General features: G+C 32.2%; 1 protein-coding gene across 2 annotated transcripts; it reads right to left on the minus strand.

Annotated features, from left to right (window-relative positions):
• Positions 1 to 1,232: 1,232 nt before the first annotated feature.
• Positions 1,233 to 18,314, minus strand: inpp1 (inositol polyphosphate-1-phosphatase). Of its 2 annotated transcripts, XM_077204410.1 has the most exons (6): positions 17,459 to 18,314; positions 16,103 to 16,315; positions 15,938 to 15,998; positions 5,954 to 6,154; positions 5,019 to 5,193; positions 1,233 to 2,321 (listed from the first exon to the last, which is right to left on the minus strand). In XM_077204410.1, the coding sequence occupies exons 2-6, from the start codon at positions 16,304 to 16,306 to the stop codon at positions 1,847 to 1,849; spliced, it is 1,116 nt and encodes a 371-aa protein (XP_077060525.1). In that variant the 5' UTR covers positions 16,307 to 16,315; positions 17,459 to 18,314; the 3' UTR covers positions 1,233 to 1,846. The 2 variants fall into 2 exon arrangements, with proteins under 2 accessions (XP_077060525.1, XP_077060524.1); XM_077204409.1 differs by lacking the exon at positions 17,459 to 18,314 and having other exon boundaries at positions 16,103 to 16,404.
• Between the last annotated feature and the right edge of the window lie 1,154 nt (positions 18,315 to 19,468).

The raw sequence follows: 19,468 nt of genomic DNA on the forward strand, positions 1-19,468 counted from the left end.
TTCTACTTTCATTCATTGAATTTGTTACAATTCTAAGTTGCCAGAAGAACAATAGGACAACGCAGAATTGGCCTTCTTGTCCACGGTTGCTCGGTTTGGCGTAATGTAAGATTATGCTGGCTAGATTTCTTTTGCACTCCTGCAGTGTGGGACTGTAATATATCAGACTTGTTTCCTGGTGATATTGTACTTGCAATTTAGAACCACAAACAATTGTCAAATTAACATTTGTATGTCTTCTGCAACGCAAATAACTTTATTACACTTTATTAAACTTAATTTCGATCTACCCTTCATGCAAACATAATTGTGGATAGTGTTGGGGTGGGGAACACATAAGTAACATCATTCATTACATAATCAGATTGCTTTTTTGATGCAACGAGTAAAGTAATGCGCATTACGTAATCGGTATACATCCAAAAAGTAATCTGATTACGTAATGCACGTAACTTGAGTTTTACATAAAACTCGTTGTTTTAAGAGATCTTTTGTATGCCGTACATCGCTCTATGAAATATTTAAGTGCTCAGAATATAATATTCTAAATGTGTTTTTAAAAAAAGCTGATGTTATATAGACTGTTGTTGAATACATAAATGTGTTAAACGCTTACAAAAAAGATTTAAAAAAGCAAGGCTGCAAAAAGATTCGAGAAAGTAACGCAAAAGTAACGTAACAATAGTCACTTAATTTGAGGGAGTAACAATTTTATAATGCATTACTTTTAAAAGTACATTTCCCCAATGCTGATTGTGGATATTTTGACAGAACAGCCAAGGGGGTTTTGTTAATGTGAAAAGGTGATTTGTGACCACCATTTTGAATAATTTATCCAGTATTTGCTATAAATTGACTCGATCACATGACCTGTGTGTGTAGTGTGAAGTGACGCTTTGGATCCGTCTAGTCATAAGCACTGACACAAAGCCAAGAGAGAATTAAATGAGGATCTATTTGATGGTTTTTGCACATAAAAGGGCATCAATGTTCCTCTGAGATGTTTAACACACTTTCCCCATCCTTTGCTCTCAAAGTTTTTCCATTATGGTAACAAATATACCCAAAAACAATATTTTCATTTTTTTGAAGTCTTCATTATTTAAAATTTCAATACATAATTAAGCCTGTGTTACGGACTGTAACAGCTATAAGTCTTGAACATAAAATATCCCATAAATACTGAACAAAGATTGCTGTATGTAAAGCAATGTTTTTCTTATGACATACACTGATGGTCAAAGCTGCATTTATTTAATCACAATTACAAGATTCAGCTTTGATCACAGGAATAAATTACAGTTTACAATATATTCACATAGAATACAGTTCATTTAAATTGTAATAATATTCCACAATATTTCTTAAACATGTCTAGTTTTTGCAGAATATTTTATTAAATGCCCGTGAAGGTTTAGAATGAGACAGTGAAGTACAACTCAAGCCAAATGTCGTTCCGGTGAGAGACTCTCATTGCACTAGTAATGTTTCAGTGAAAAAAATAAGTCAAAAACATCACTATAAAAGGGCATGAATGTCCATGTGTTACACATGACAATCCAAACCCAGAGAACTGTCAGTTTATAGCTTTCCTTTCGTCTCAAGTAACTGTAAAGTGTTTGATATCATCTGTAATGAAACAGTGATTGATTCCCTTTCCCCTTTCTCTTAAATGAAACTTCTTCCAAAAATGTCAACTTTGTAGATAAGTATGATATTTTTTTTCCTTAAAAAAACCCCCCACAGCTTTATATTAACATTTGAATATGCCACTATACATTATGAAACTAGAATCATAAAGGACATAAGATTATGCAAAAAAATACAAACTTGCATAATATCTTTGTCATATCTTTCCAGCAAGCGCCTTCACGACTTTCTCAATAACGCTGGAGTCCAAGTAAGCGATGACTCCTCCCCGGTTGGCCCATCTCTCCACCCCTTGACAGTGTGTGTGTGGTTGATGGTATGTGAGTTGGGTTGTGTGACCTTGGAGACACTGGCTCAGATCAGACACTCCTCCACCCAGCGCCCGCAGCACCGCATGAGGAGCGCATGAGTCCCACTTAAACGTGCTCGCCTCCGACAGCACGTACACGTCCGCCAGACCCCGCGCCACACACAGGAGCTTGTATCCCGCGCCCGACGCAAACATCAGCGGTCCGTTGGAAAGCGGCGCGAGCGCGTTCTTCACAGCGGGTCTCTCGCTGGAGCTCAGCAGAACCGACAAACGCTCGCTCTTCTGAGGATTCGACGGCCGAGTGAACGAGCACACGTTCACATCTCCATACGAGACACCCCAGATGTGCTGGCCTTTCCATCTACAATCAGGACAAAATCAAGACATTATGTGATACAGTAACCTACATATTGGGTCATGATAGCTTCAATCTTTCTTACTGTGTTTTTGACCCACACTCCATAGCAGTGGTTAAACAGTTTATTTATTCTTGAAATTTTGTGACACCTTTTTTCACATAAACGTGCATGATGTAATCAGATTACTTTTATGATGCAATGAGTAAAAACGTGTTACAAGTAACGTGCATGATGTAATTAGATTACTTTTTTGATGCAATGAGTAAAAACGTGTTACAAGTAACGTGCATGATGTAATTAGATTACTTTTTTGATGTGATGAGTAAAAACGTGTTACAAGTAACGTGCATGATGTAATCAGATTACTTTTTTGATGCAATGAGTAAAACGTGTTACAAGTAACGTGCATGATGTAATTAGATTACTTTTTTGATGCGATGAGTAAAAACGTGTTACAAGTAACGTGCATGATGTAATTAGATTACTTTTTTGATGCGATGAGTAAAACGTGTTACAAGTAACGTGCATGATGTTATTAGATTACTTTTTTGATGCAATGAGTAAAAACGTGTTACAAGTAACGTGCATGATGTAATTAGATTACTTTTTTGATGCGATGAGTAAAAACGTGTTACAAGTAACGTGCATGATGTAATCAGATTACTTTTTTGATGCGATGAGTAAAAACGTGTTACAAGTAACTTGCATGATGTAATCAGATTACTTTTTTGATGCGATGAGTAAAACGTGTTACAAGTAACGTGCATGATGTAATCAGATTACTTTTTTGATGCGATGAGTAAAAACGTGTTACAAGTAACGTGCATGATGTAATCAGATTACTTTTTTGATGCGATGAGTAAAACGTGTTACAAGTAACGTGCATGATGTAATTAGATTACTTTTTTGATGCAATGAGTAAAAACGTGTTACAAGTAACGTGCATGATGTAATTAGATTACTTTTTTGATGCAATGAGTAAAAACGTGTTACAAGTAACGTGCATGATGTAATTAGATTACTTTTTTGATGTGATGAGTAAAAACGTGTTACAAGTAACGTGCATGATGTAATCAGATTACTTTTTTGATGCGATGAGTAAAAACGTGTTACAAGTAACGTGCATGATGTAATTAGATTACTTTTTTGATGCAATGAGTAAAAACGTGTTACAAGTAACGTGCATGATGTAATCAGATTACTCTTTTGATGCGATGAGTAAAAACGTGTTACAAGTAACGTGCATGATGTAATTAGATTACTTTTTTGATGCAATGAGTAAAACGTGTTACAAGTAACGTGCATGATGTAATCAGATTACTCTTTTGATGCGATGAGTAAAAACGTGTTACAAGTAACGTGCATGATGTAATTAGATTACTTTTTTGATGCAATGAGTAAAACGTGTTACAAGTAACGTGCATGATGTAATTAGATTACTTTTTTGATGCAATGAGTAAAACGTGTTACAAGTAACGTGCATGATGTAATTAGATTACTTTTTTGATGCAATGAGTAAAACGTGTTACAAGTAACGTGCATGATGTAATCAGATTACTTTTTTGATGCGATGAGTAAAACGTGTTACAAGTAACGTGCATGATGTAATCAGATTAATTTTCCGGTATGGATATGGTTTCTTTTTTTCAACCGTTCTGAGAATTCGGGACCGAGAACGGATCATTATGGTGCTGTGCCGAACCAAGCTCAAGTGGGAATATAACTGGAACCGTTCGGCCAGTCGGTGCAAAAGCAGCTATTGATTGTATTGGGGTTCAAACCGACATGGTTTCCATGAAATTCACCAAAAATCAACATTTTGTAAAACAGCAAAGAGTCAGGTAAAAACAGAAAACCTTCATTGGAGTTGGTCAAACACTAATACATGAAATACATGAGAAATTATGAAATTTAAGACTTACGGTTTACTCAAAATTGAAGAATAATCCAGGCAAAATACTCAATTTCTTAATTTAGACAAAAAAGTCTGTGAAATGATGTTTGTTTTTTGGATCTCTCGATTACTATTTTGAAACCAATACTTTTAAAGCTTGGGGACCAGTAATATGTAAAGGCAGTATTTACACAATGTTAAATACTATTTATACTTAGTTTAGTTATTTGCACCTCAGCATAGAAATAGTCACTACAAGTAGTGATAACACAAAAACATCAAGAATGTTTTAATGCAGTGTCTGTGCAGCTAATTAAGAACAAAAATATTCGGGTCAAATTGACCTGTAACACAAAGAGAATTTTTGTTTTGAGTAGTTCTTCATGTCTCATATTTGATTTTTTTTGGTCTCTGTCAAGCTAAAAAAGCGTTTTTCTGTTTTTACATGAATCTTTAGGGAGTTTTTTTTGTTGTTGTTTATTTTTGGCGAATTGCTCTTCAAATTGACACATTGGTTTGCACGTAAAACCGGTCCGGTGTCGTCTTAGTTTAACATGATTGCGTGTATTTCTCCTACGATCTCCTGAGTTTTCTTTTGTGGATTAAATAAAGACCATTTATTTTGGATACAACTTTGTTTTGTCATGCATCTCTACAATTCACTGTGACGGATATGAAATGAGTAATAATTGTAGTTCTTGAAACTCTTAATCAGTATAACTTAAGTGATACATAGAGATTTAATTAAGGTATTTATTTACTATTGTGTAATAAACCCCTTTAGCTGTGACTACATTTATCTTACCCTTTACCCGTGGAGTGTTTGCGGTTGAACGGCTGGTTTATGACACCCATGACTGGTTGACCAGTGGCTCGTAAATAAACCCCAATCAGAACCAGAGCACACGGGAGTCCAGCAGGACAAAAGCCTTCATCCGGCTCCTCTTCCTCTTTCCCTTCAATGTACTGACTTGTACTGTCTGTTCAAAGAAAATAACCAAATACATCTGTTGACAACCTGAACAATTAACACGCTGATAAATAGAAACGAATTTGATGTCTAACTTGTAAGACTAGTCTTAGAGGTTTATGAACAGCGAGAGGCCTCAAACATTTAACTTGTCTGAACTTTTGTTTTCCATTCTACAGGTTGAACCGTTTCAAAACAATGTTTCCAGTTTCAGCCACAGTTTCTGTAGTGATGTTTCACATTTGCCTTTTTCCACATAGTTTTAACATGAATATCTCCTGTACATGCCTGCAACTAGTTCTGCAACTACTGAACAATGACAAACCTGACTGACGGTTGCATAAACAAAGCTGCTAAGTTAAAGTTAAAAGATAAAAATTAGCCCATGATTTCTCACCCTGAAGCCATCCTAGGTGTATATGACATTGTTTCAGATGAATAAAATCGGAGTTGTATTAAAAAATGTCCTGGCTCTTCCAAGCTTGATAATGGGAGTGAATGGGCACCATTTTTTTTGAAGTCCATACAACTGCATCTATCCATCACACTTGAAAGAGCCAGGACACTTTTTAAATATAACTCGTCTGAAAGAAGAATGTCATAGATGTCTTCAGGGTGAGTAAATCACTGGGTGAATTATCCCTTTAAGACTAAAAATTAGATGACTAACTGGTAAGACTAGTCTAAGCAGAATACTGTACATGTAAAACTAAATATCTGAGTTAAACAAATTATTTAATTTTATGGACAGAAAATAACAAATGCATTACCGATGGGATCGATCCAGATGCCCACTTCGGCTGGGCTGATTGATAGCTGCAGAGATTCAGCGGCTTCGTCTCGGAGCTGAAGGTCCTGATGGATGGCTTTGCTCAGGAGGGACGCGGCGGTTTGATCCCCATCCAGGACTTTAGCCAACAGAGCAGTTGTGTCCTGTTCCCGAGCACAGACCGTCACTGTAACACTCTCCCCTGATGGACATACAATCACAATTTATTCCATTAATACATTGACTAGCACTGAGTTTGAGTGTTCTTTGCCAACACAGAAGCATAGTTAAAAATAAATGAAAAAATTGCTTGAAGTCGGCAGTCAAAAACAAAAAATAGCTTGGAATCGGCAGTTAAATAAAAGGTTTCACTTTATTTTGATGGTCCCTTTAACACATTCTGTTGTCTATAAGTAACATTCCACCTTCATGTCTACTAACTCTCATTAGAGTATTAGTAGACTGTTAGGGTTAGAGTAAGTTGACACGTAGTTGTAAAGTTACTTATAGTCAGTAGAGTGTCTGTTGGAGGATCATCACAATAAAGAGTAAGCAGATATTAAACACTCCACTAATACTCTAATGAGAATTAGTTGACATGTAGTTGCAAAGTTACTTATAGTTAACAGAATGTTCAAAAGGGACCATCAAAATAAAGTTACGAAAAAAAAACAACAACTAAAAATAGCTTGGAATCGGCAGTTAAATAAATACATTTCTAAAAATAGCTTGGAATCGGCAGTTAAATTAATACAATTCTAAAAATAGCTTGGAATTGGAAGTTAAATTAATAAAATTCTAAAAATAGCTTGGAATCGGCAGTTAAATAAATAAACAAAAATCTAAAAATAGCTTGGAATCGGCAGTTTAATAAATAAAAATAGCTTGGAATCGGCAGTTAAATTAATACAATTCTAAAAATAGCTTGGAATCGGCAGTTAAATAAATAAAATTCTAAAAATAGCTTGGAATCGGCAGTTAAATAAATTAATTTCTAAAAATAGCTTGGAATCGGCAGTTAAATAAATAAATAAAAATCTAAAAATAGCTTGAGATCGGCAGTTTAATAAATAAAAATAGTTTGGAATCGGCAGTTAAATGAAAAAAAAAATCAAAAAATTGCTTGGAATCGCAGTTAAATAAATATATTTTTTAAATAGCTTGGAATCGGCAGTTTAATAAATAGAAATCTAAAAATAGCTTGGAATCGGCAGTTAAATAAATAAATATCTAAAAATAGCTTGGAATCGGCAGTTTAATAAATAGAAATCTAAAAATAGCTTGGAATCGGCAGTTAAATAAATAAATATCTAAAAATAGCTTGGAATCGGCAGTTAAAAAATAAATAAAAATCTAAAAATAGCTTGGAATCGGCAGTTAAATAAATAAAAATCTAAAAATAGCTTGGAATCGTCAATTTAATAAATAAATAAAAATCTAAAAATAGCTTGGAATTGTCAGTTTAATAAATAAATAAAAATCTAAAAATAGATTGGAATCGGCAGTTTAATAACTTAATATCTAAAAATAGCTTAGAATCGGCAGTTTAATAACTTAATATCTAAAAATAGCTTGGAATCGGCAGTTTAATAAATAAAAATAGCTTGGAATCGGCAGTTAAATAAATAAAAATAGCTTGGAATCGGCAGTTAAATAAAAATAGCTTGGAATCGGCAGTTAAATAAATAAAAATCTAAAAATAGCTGGGAATCGGTAGTTTAATAAATAAATAAAAATCTAAAAATAGCTTGGAATCGGCAGTTTAATAAATAAATTAAAAAATTGCTTGGAATCGGCAGTTTAATAAATAAAAATCTAAAAAAAAGCTTGGAACCGCCAGTTAAATAAATATCTAAAAATTGCTTGGAATCGGCAGTTTAATAAATAAAAATCTAAAAATAGCTTGGAATCGGCAGTTAAATAAATAAAAACAAATCTGAAAATAGCTTGGAATCGGCAGTTTAATAAATAAATAAATATCTAAAATAGCTTGGAATCGGCAGTTAAATAAAAAAAAATCTAAAAATAGCTTGGAATCGGTAGTTTAATAAATAAATAAAAATCTAAAAATAGCTTGGAATCGGCAGTTAAATAAATAAAAATCTAGAAATAGCTTGGAATCGGCAGTTAAATAAATAAAAATCTAAAAATAGCTTGAAATCGACAGTTAAATAAATAAAAATCAAAAAATAGCTTGGAATCGGCAGTTAAATAAATAAATAAATACCTAAAAATAGCTTGGAATCGGCAGTTAAATAAATAAAAATCTAAAAATAGCTTGGAATCGGCAGTTAAATAAATAAAAATCTAAAAATAGCTTGGAATCGGCAGTTAAATAAATAAATAAAAATCTAAAAATAGCTTGGAATCGGCAGTTAAATAAATAAAAATCTAAAAATAGCTTGGAATCGGCAGTTAAATAAATAAAAATCTAAAAATAGCTTGGAATCGGCAGTTAAATAAATAAATACCTAAAAATAGCTTGGAATCGGCAGTTAAATAAATAAATACCTAAAAATAGCTTGGAATCGGCAGTTAAATAAATAAAAATCTAAAAATAGCTTGGAATCGGCAGTTTAATAAATAAATAAATACCTAAAAATAGCTTGGAATCGGCAGTTAAATAAATAAATACCTAAAAATAGCTTGGAATCGGCAGTTTAATAAATAAATAAAAATCTAAAAATAGCTTGGAATCGGCAGTTAAATAAATAAATACCTAAAAATAGCTTGGAATCGGCAGTTAAATAAATAAATAAAAATCTAAAAATAGCTTGGAATCGGCAGTTAAATAAATAAAAATCTAAAAATAGCTTGGAATCGGCAGTTAAATAAATAAATACCTAAAAATAGCTTGGAATCGGCAGTTAAATAAATAAATACCTAAAAATAGCTTGGAATCGGCAGTTAAATAAATAAAAATCTAAAAATAGCTTGGAATCGGCAGTTAAATAAATAAATACCTAAAAATAGCTTGGAATCGGCAGTTAAATAAATAAATACCTAAAAATAGCTTGGAATCGGCAGTTAAATAAATAAATACCTAAAAATAGCTTGGAATCGGCAGTTTAATAAATAAAAATCTAAAAAAAAGCTTGGAACCGCCAGTTAAATAAATAAATATCTAAAAATTGCTTGGAATCGGCAGTTTAATAAATAAAAATCTAAAAATAGCTGGGAATTGGCAGTTTAATAAATAAAAATCTAAAATTAATAAATAAATAAAAACAAATCTAAAAATAGCTTGGAATCGGCAGTTAAATAAATAAAAATCTAAAAATAGCTTGGAATCGGCAGTTTAATAAATAAATAAAAATCTAAAAATAGCTTGGAATCGCCAGTTAAATAAATAAATACCTAAAAATAGCTTGGAATCGGCAGTTAAATAAATAAAAATCTAAAAATAGCTTGAAATCGACAGTTAAATAAATAAAAATCTAAAAATAGCTTGGAATCGGCAGTTAAATAAATAAATACCTAAAAATAGCTTGGAATCGGCAGTTAAATAAATAAAAATCTAAAAATAGCTTGGAATCGGCAGTTAAATAAATAAAAATCTAAAAATAGCTTGGAATCGGCAGTTAAATAAATAAAAATCTAAAAATAGCTTGGAATCGGCAGTTAAATAAATAAATAAAAATCTAAAAATAGCTTGGAATCGGCAGTTAAATAAATAAAAATCTAAAAATAGCTTGGAATCGGCAGTTAAATAAATAAATACCTAAAAATAGCTTGGAATCGGCAGTTAAATAAATAAATAAAAATCTAAAAATAGCTTGGAATCGGCAGTTAAATAAATAAATAAAAATCTAAAAATAGCTTGGAATCGGCAGTTAAATAAATAAATACCTAAAATTAGCTTGGAATCGGCAGTTAAATAAATAAATACCTAAAAATAGCTTGGAATCGGCAGTTTAATAAATAAAAATCTAAAAAAAAGCTTGGAACCGCCAGTTAAATAAATAAATATCTAAAAATTGCTTGGAATCGGCAGTTTAATAAATAAAAATCTAAAAATAGCTGGGAATTGGCAGTTTAATAAATAAAAATCTAAAATTAATAAATAAATAAAAACAAATCTAAAAATAGCTTGGAATCGGCAGTTAAATAAATAAAAATCTAAAAATAGCTTGGAATCGGCAGTTTAATAAATAAATAAAAATCTAAAAATAGCTTGGAATCGCCAGTTAAATAAATAAATACCTAAAAATAGCTTGGAATCGGCAGTTAAATAAATAAAAATCTAAAAATAGCTTGAAATCGACAGTTAAATAAATAAAAATCTAAAAATAGCTTGGAATCGGCAGTTAAATAAATAAATACCTAAAAATAGCTTGGAATCGGCAGTTAAATAAATAAAAATCTAAAAATAGCTTGGAATCGGCAGTTAAATAAATAAAAATCTAAAAATAGCTTGGAATCGGCAGTTAAATAAATAAATAAAAATCTAAAAATAGCTTGGAATCGGCAGTTAAATAAATAAAAATCTAAAAATAGCTTGGAATCGGCAGTTAAATAAATAAAAATCTAAAAATAGCTTGGAATCGGCAGTTAAATAAATAAATACCTAAAAATAGCTTGGAATCGGCAGTTAAATAAATAAATAAAAATCTAAAAATAGCTTGGAATCGGCAGTTAAATAAATAAATACCTAAAAATAGCTTGGAATCGGCAGTTAAATAAATAAATACCTAAAAATAGCTTGGAATCGGCAGTTAAATAAATAAATACCTAAAAATAGCTTGGAATCGGCAGTTTAATAAATAAATAAAAATCTAAAAATAGCTTGGAATCGGCAGTTAAATAAATAAATACCTAAAAATAGCTTGGAATCGGCAGTTAAATAAATAAATACCTAAAAATAGCTTGGAATCGGCAGTTAAATAAATAAAAATCTAAAAATAGCTTGGAATCGGCAGTTAAATAAATAAATACCTAAAAATAGCTTGGAATCGGCAGTTAAATAAATAAAAATCTAAAAATAGCTTGGAATCGGCAGTTAAATAAATAAATACCTAAAAATAGCTTGGAATCGGCAGTTAAATAAATAAATACCTAAAAATAGCTTGGAATCGGCAGTTAAATAAATAAATAAAAATCTAAAAATAGCTTGGAATCGGCAGTTAAATAAATAAAAATCTAAAAATAGCTTGGAATCGGCAGTTAAATAAATAAATACCTAAAAATAGCTTGGAATCGGCAGTTAAATAAATAAATACCTAAAAATAGCTTGGAATCGGCAGTTTAATAAATAAATAAAAATAGCTTGGAATCGGCAGTTAAATAAATAAAAATCTAAAAATAGCTTGGAATCGGCAGTTAAATAAATAAATACCTAAAAATAGCTTGGAATCGGCAGTTAAATAAATAAATACCTAAAAATAGCTTGGAATCGGCAGTTTAATAAATAAATAAAAATAGCTTGGAATCGGCAGTTAAATAAATAAATACCTAAAAATAGCTTGGAATCGGCAGTTAAATAAATAAATACCTAAAAATAGCTTGGAATCGGCAGTTAAATAAATAAATACCTAAAAATAGCTTGGAATCGGCAGTTTAATAAATAAAAATCTAAAAAAAAGCTTGGAACCGCCAGTTAAATAAATAAATATCTAAAAATTGCTTGGAATCGGCAGTTTAATAAATAAAAATCTAAAAATAGCTGGGAATTGGCAGTTTAATAAATAAAAATCTAAAATTAATAAATAAATAAAAACAAATCTAAAAATAGCTTGGAATCGGCAGTTAAATAAATAAAAATCTAAAAATAGCTTGGAATCGGCAGTTTAATAAATAAATAAAAATCTAAAAATAGCTTGGAATCGCCAGTTAAATAAATAAATACCTAAAAATAGCTTGGAATCGGCAGTTAAATAAATAAAAATCTAAAAATAGCTTGAAATCGACAGTTAAATAAATAAAAATCTAAAAATAGCTTGGAATCGGCAGTTAAATAAATAAATACCTAAAAATAGCTTGGAATCGGCAGTTAAATAAATAAAAATCTAAAAATAGCTTGGAATCGGCAGTTAAATAAATAAAAATCTAAAAATAGCTTGGAATCGGCAGTTAAATAAATAAAAATCTAAAAATAGCTTGGAATCGGCAGTTAAATAAATAAATAAAAATCTAAAAATAGCTTGGAATCGGCAGTTAAATAAATAAAAATCTAAAAATAGCTTGGAATCGGCAGTTAAATAAATAAATACCTAAAAATAGCTTGGAATCGGCAGTTAAATAAATAAATAAAAATCTAAAAATAGCTTGGAATCGGCAGTTAAATAAATAAATAAAAATCTAAAAATAGCTTGGAATCGGCAGTTAAATAAATAAATACCTAAAATTAGCTTGGAATCGGCAGTTAAATAAATAAATACCTAAAAATAGCTTGGAATCGGCAGTTTAATAAATAAAAATCTAAAAAAAAGCTTGGAACCGCCAGTTAAATAAATAAATATCTAAAAATTGCTTGGAATCGGCAGTTTAATAAATAAAAATCTAAAAATAGCTGGGAATTGGCAGTTTAATAAATAAAAATCTAAAATTAATAAATAAATAAAAACAAATCTAAAAATAGCTTGGAATCGGCAGTTAAATAAATAAAAATCTAAAAATAGCTTGGAATCGGCAGTTTAATAAATAAATAAAAATCTAAAAATAGCTTGGAATCGCCAGTTAAATAAATAAATACCTAAAAATAGCTTGGAATCGGCAGTTAAATAAATAAAAATCTAAAAATAGCTTGAAATCGACAGTTAAATAAATAAAAATCTAAAAATAGCTTGGAATCGGCAGTTAAATAAATAAATACCTAAAAATAGCTTGGAATCGGCAGTTAAATAAATAAAAATCTAAAAATAGCTTGGAATCGGCAGTTAAATAAATAAAAATCTAAAAATAGCTTGGAATCGGCAGTTAAATAAATAAATAAAAATCTAAAAATAGCTTGGAATCGGCAGTTAAATAAATAAAAATCTAAAAATAGCTTGGAATCGGCAGTTAAATAAATAAAAATCTAAAAATAGCTTGGAATCGGCAGTTAAATAAATAAATACCTAAAAATAGCTTGGAATCGGCAGTTAAATAAATAAATAAAAATCTAAAAATAGCTTGGAATCGGCAGTTAAATAAATAAATACCTAAAAATAGCTTGGAATCGGCAGTTAAATAAATAAATACCTAAAAATAGCTTGGAATCGGCAGTTAAATAAATAAATACCTAAAAATAGCTTGGAATCGGCAGTTTAATAAATAAATAAAAATCTAAAAATAGCTTGGAATCGGCAGTTAAATAAATAAATACCTAAAAATAGCTTGGAATCGGCAGTTAAATAAATAAATACCTAAAAATAGCTTGGAATCGGCAGTTAAATAAATAAAAATCTAAAAATAGCTTGGAATCGGCAGTTAAATAAATAAATACCTAAAAATAGCTTGGAATCGGCAGTTAAATAAATAAAAATCTAAAAATAGCTTGGAATCGGCAGTTAAATAAATAAATACCTAAAAATAGCTTGGAATCGGCAGTTAAATAAATAAATACCTAAAAATAGCTTGGAATCGGCAGTTAAATAAATAAATAAAAATCTAAAAATAGCTTGGAATCGGCAGTTAAATAAATAAAAATCTAAAAATAGCTTGGAATCGGCAGTTAAATAAATAAATACCTAAAAATAGCTTGGAATCGGCAGTTAAATAAATAAATACCTAAAAATAGCTTGGAATCGGCAGTTTAATAAATAAATAAAAATAGCTTGGAATCGGCAGTTAAATAAATAAAAATCTAAAAATAGCTTGGAATCGGCAGTTAAATAAATAAATACCTAAAAATAGCTTGGAATCGGCAGTTAAATAAATAAATACCTAAAAATAGCTTGGAATCGGCAGTTTAATAAATAAATAAAAATAGCTTGGAATCGGCAGTTAAATAAATAAATACCTAAAAATAGCTTGGAATCGGCAGTTTAATAAATAAATAAAAATAGCTTGGAATCGGCAGTTAAATAAATAAAAATCTAAAAATAGCTTGGAATCGGCAGTTAAATAAATAAATACCTAAAAATAGCTTGGAATCGGCAGTTAAATAAATAAATACCTAAAAATAGCTTGGAATCGGCAGTTAAATAAATAAATACCTAAAAATAGCTTGGAATCGGCAGTTAAATAAATAAAAATCTAAAAATAGCTTGGAATCGGCAGTTTAATAAATAAATACCTAAAAATAGCTTGGAATCGGCAGTTAAATAAATAAATAAAAATCTAAAAATTGCTTGGAATCGCAGTTAAATACATTTTTTTTAATTGCTTGGAATCGGCAGTTAAAAATTTCGAAATTAGAATAGAACTACATGTTTTTTAGGTAGCAATGTTCTATTGAAACTACATGGAAACATCCTTAACTGTAAATCACCATAAAACCAATGACTATTTTGCCATTCAAGTTAACAAAAAACATTTTTATAAATGATAAACCTCAAGTTTCAGCCTAATAAATGATTATGCATGTTATATAACTAGTAGATGGGCTGAATGAAAATGCAAATTCACTCTCTAAAAGTAGGTGGCATTTATGGAAAAGTAGAAATATGTAAAATACACTTATGGAAAAATGACCGCAGTTACTCTGTACACAAAGCATCTCTGCGCTACTTTATTAGACACCATACAATGAGAAGATGAAAAGAAAAAGCAATTGGAATTTTTCTGAACATTCCCAGATATAAATTCATATAAGCCCTCATAAAAAAAAACTCCTTAGATAATATAAACGGCCTATTCAGTGTCAGAATGACAAATTTCACAGAAAGTTGACGAGTTTGCAGGTATGGAAGACAATGTTATTCCCAGGCATCTCGTGAACACCTCAAAACATACATTTGCATTACTATCTCATGCTAACTATTCCTTAGGTCCTCCAAATCCTCATTACAAACTCCATAATGATATCTATGATTTTTTTACGATCATCTCGCAAGCATTTGCCTACAAGGTGCTGCGGCCACAACCTCCCCACTGGCTTTATCCCATCTGATTTTAAAATGGTTTGCATAACCCCAAATAAAATCCTGGCATACACACCCATGAACCAAGCTAAAAACTGCGATCCGAAACACACTTGCTTGAGTTTAGTCTAAACAGTGCCTGTGACAGCACTTACAAAGGTGTTTTTTTTTTCAGCATCATGCATCTTAACAGGGAGTCCCACAGGGCTCTGTACTAGGCCAATCCTATGTTGTCTACAACAGAATTGCTTGGATTCTTTATGAAATTATACCACTGCTACAAGGACAGCGCAACGCACTTCAACTCTAAATTTAACCAGTTTTAACGTTTGCATAATTATATCTGATTCTACTTTTCCAAATAATCATCTAAACAACTTCTGCATGCAAAGAAATATTTATTTATATTGTGTAACAATCCACAATATGCCAGCTTTCCATATTTCAGTTGAGTTAAATTCACTATGAAATCAAAATGGACAACTCTTGTTTTTTTTATGGAATAGTGCAGCATTTATTATAAAGGATTTATTTGTGCACATTATTTTTTTAAATGCACGTGCCTCGTAACTTTAATCACTTTATTTTTCAGTCCTGTTTCCAATGTACATACTATGTACTTAGTTATTACCAGTTATTGTAATTACTATAATAAGTACACATACTGTAATAAAGAGCAACCCTTTGAGTGACATCTCTTTTCTTCTCTGATCACTTGTTTACGGTCTATGGCGTTTACTGGTGCCAGACCAGGGCGAGGCAAACTGTCAATCACATGAGATCCAAAATGGACAAAATCAATACTCAACTCGGATACACGTTACAGTAGGGAAGAAAAGACCATCGCATGCCTTCCGTTTCAAGCTGACTTAAAGAGTCAAAGATCAAGTGCCACAAGAGTGGTGAATGCCATTTAAATATAATTGCATAATAAAATCCTTTCAAGTGCAGCACAATTATTACATAATTACAGTGTAACTTACCAAGCCCATTCTCAAACTTGTTTGACTCCTCTCCATGAATAAAGCTGTTCAATTCTGGAAACTATAATTATAAAGCAAGAATGGAGAATGTTTAGCCCTCAACACAAACTGATCAGTTTGACTAAAATTAATTTTGATCTCAATGAAAGCTTTATTTTTAAGAACCTGGGCACAAACATCATGGCGAATCATTTCCTGTATCACCACATCAGCAAGCGTCTTGAAGTCCTGGACGAATTTCTTGTTTTTGTCAGGTCCTGTCTTTTCCTGAACCAGGAGCTCAAAAAGAGACGCTTCTTGACGACAGACGCGAGCCACATTTGCGGCTTTTTCTGCCACGTTTAGGAGCGACCGCAGCAACTCCGCCATACTGGAGACCTGTGAATCACACATACATACGATCAGCTGTATAAATCTCAGTCATAATGGTGCTCATAATCATAGTCATAATGATGCCCCTTTAAGTGTCACCCCCCCCCCCTCCTTTTTTTTTGCATAACCATTAAAACGCAACTTAAATGGTTGTAATTCGAGAATGTTTTGGAATAGAGACGTCAGATTGGTCTTGTTTTAAAGAAAACATTTGGCAGATTTTTGTAAAGTGAAATAAAGAGAAAAAGTGAAACAGAAAAAGTGATAAAATTTTAAGTTTATGAAAATGTACAATGTAAAAAATGCATTATCCATATTTTATCTAAAATATATTTTCAAAACATGTTGTACTGTAAAACTAAGAAAATCAGAGCCAAAAACCTGAACAAGTTGTTCCAAATTTTAGGTTGATATCTCAAAGAAAAAGCTTTCAGTGAATTTTTTTTTAAGTATGTCAGTTTCAACACTACTGAGAAAGAGAAAATCAGGTCAAGCTTCAAAAATATTATGAAACCTAAAAAAGAACTCCAACTGGGACAAAACCTTCAAGATCACGACGAACACCCGAGGACAATGACAGGCTAGCTGTCTTTGTGCAAATGCAATCACAGGAAATGCCTCACAGACGTCGAACACATGAGTTTACCAAGTGTTATGCCTATACTGTGTAGTTGCTAAGAAATTAGATATGCCATCATAACACTCATTTTTAATGTAAAGTGAATTTAAACAGTTAGTGTATTGTATGAATGTACAAATGCATGCTGCTTGTTCAACTTTGGACTCAAATATTGGGAATGGTGCAAATAAATGCAAATAGCCATGCAAATGCATGACATCAGTACATAGTGAAAATGATATCAGGATATACTTAAAACATTATTTTGATGATTACTCTGAACAGCAATTCACAGCTGTGGTGAACGTCTATAGAAGTGTTTCAGAATGTTACACTTGTTTACATCACCGTTACAGAGACACGCAAAAACAAAGACACAGAACACATAAGCACGTACACATGAAGCACAGGCTCTCTCACACACACACATCTGTATAGAATCACTTGTAGTTGGATTATTGAGTTGTATTATTACTGGATATACCTAACATTAACAAATAAAGTAAACGCATAATAATTGCAGCTCATACCGTTGAAATTAATCCGCAGTGTTGTCCTCGAGTTGAAGTCGCGCGCTTCCTATAGGTCACTGTATCTGAATCTGATCCTGTGTCTGAGGGCGCGCGCACACATTATCTCAGACGCGTGACCTGCGGATTCTTCTAAACGCAAGATAACGGAAACGCCTCGGAAATGAGCGCATTTCCCCTCCTTTCCACTGCACACGTCATTCGCATACGATGGGCGCACTCGCCCCCTAGCGGCAGTCGCACGGAACTTCGAAATAGTTGAAAAGTTAACCTCAGCTATGCACAATGGTAAAATGAATGATTTTAATGAATGTAATGCATGCATGAATATATCCACACAAAACAAATGACCCTCAATACATCTTGAATAAAAAACACAGTCGATTTTATAGAGCTAATCAATAAAGATATTGATTTAATAATTATAACATAATTATTTCTAACATAATTATTAATAACCGCCATTTTACAGAAATGTAGTTTACAGAATCACGTTAAAGTGGCAAATATAGGTAATTCTAGCTTCGCGCTCATAGTTTTGATTATAATACATCATATCCGGTCGACCGGTCGCATACTCTGATACCGTCTAGCCGCAGAAGTTCAGATATTTCAACACATCCGAAGCTCAAATGCGAGATTTCCGCATACGCATATGATCGGAACAGAGCCGTTAAATACGGCGGTCTATGAGAGTGTCGTAACTCTGTTTTTAACGGCTTTGGATCGGAACTCAACGCAACTCCCGTACTACTCAAATTAATGACTTCCGGTCCGACGGCTGTCGTGACGTGTGCAGTGCAGTGGAAAGACGGCTATATTGCGTCAATGAAGGAGGAGGAGTTCGTTCATCAATACCGCCCTCTGCAGGAGACGAACATGCATTTCATTCCGATAAGCTACAGGGACGTGCAGAGTAAGGCAAGCTGGCAAGCCGTTTTAACATTTTATCATTTAAACCTATAGTCTCTATATGGCAAGCCAGTCTAACATTTTATCATTTAAACCTACTAGTCTCTATTTTCATGCTACTAGTACTTATTTTTTAGATACTAGTATCTATTCCATTACGTACTAGTACTTATTCATTAGCTACCAGTACTTATTCTTTTGGTACTGGTGCCTTTTCTTTAGATACAATTACTTATTTATTGGATACTAGTCCTTATTTTTTAGATACTAGTGCTTATTCTTTTGGTACTGGTGCCTTTTCTTTAGATACTATTACTTATTCATTGGATACTAGTACTTATTTCGATAGTGACTAGTAACTATTCTTTTGTTTCTAGTAACACATTTAATTTTTTGCCATATTTAAGGGGATCTGTCATTCAGATATCAACTATTCAGTTCTGACTAGTAGTGATGGGGATGAGACCGCCTATGCCGAGTAAGAGTCAAGACCGAGTCTTTGAAGGGTCGAGTCTGAGTCGAGACCGAGTCCATTGTTTTTCAAATACAGTCGAGTCCGAGTCAAGACCGAGTCTTTGAAGGGTCGAGTCCGAGTTGAGACCGAGTCCGTTGTTTTTCAAATACAGTCGAGTCCGAGTCAAGACCGAGTCTTTGAAGGGTCGAGTCCGAGTCGAGACCGAGTCCATTGTTTTTCAAATACAGTCGAGTCCGAGTCAAGACCGAGTCTTTGAAGGGTCGAGTCCGAGTTGAGACCGAGTCCGTTGTTTTTCAAATACAGTCGAGTCCGAGTCAAGACCGAGTCTTTGAAGGGTCGAGTCCGAGTTGAGACCGAGTCCGTTGTTTTTCAAATACAGTCGAGTCCGAGTCAAGACCGAGTCTTTGAAGGGTCGAGTCCGAGTCGAGACCGAGTCCGTTGTTTTTCAAATACAGTCGAGTCCGAGTCAAGACCGAGTCTTTGAGGAAGCAAGTCCGAGTCGAGATTTTGTCTCCAAATGTCAGTTTTGATATTCATGATTTAATATCACCCCAGTTAATAATCAACAGTTAGGCCTACAGACTAAGCTAGATTGGGAATTGTTTAGAGGAGGAGTCTTAACG

Source organism: Siphateles boraxobius, unplaced genomic scaffold (genome assembly GCF_051911475.1).
Source record: "Siphateles boraxobius isolate OS27281-9 unplaced genomic scaffold, OSU_SipBor_1 5, whole genome shotgun sequence".
Lineage (NCBI taxonomy): Eukaryota > Metazoa > Chordata > Actinopteri > Cypriniformes > Leuciscidae > Siphateles > Siphateles boraxobius.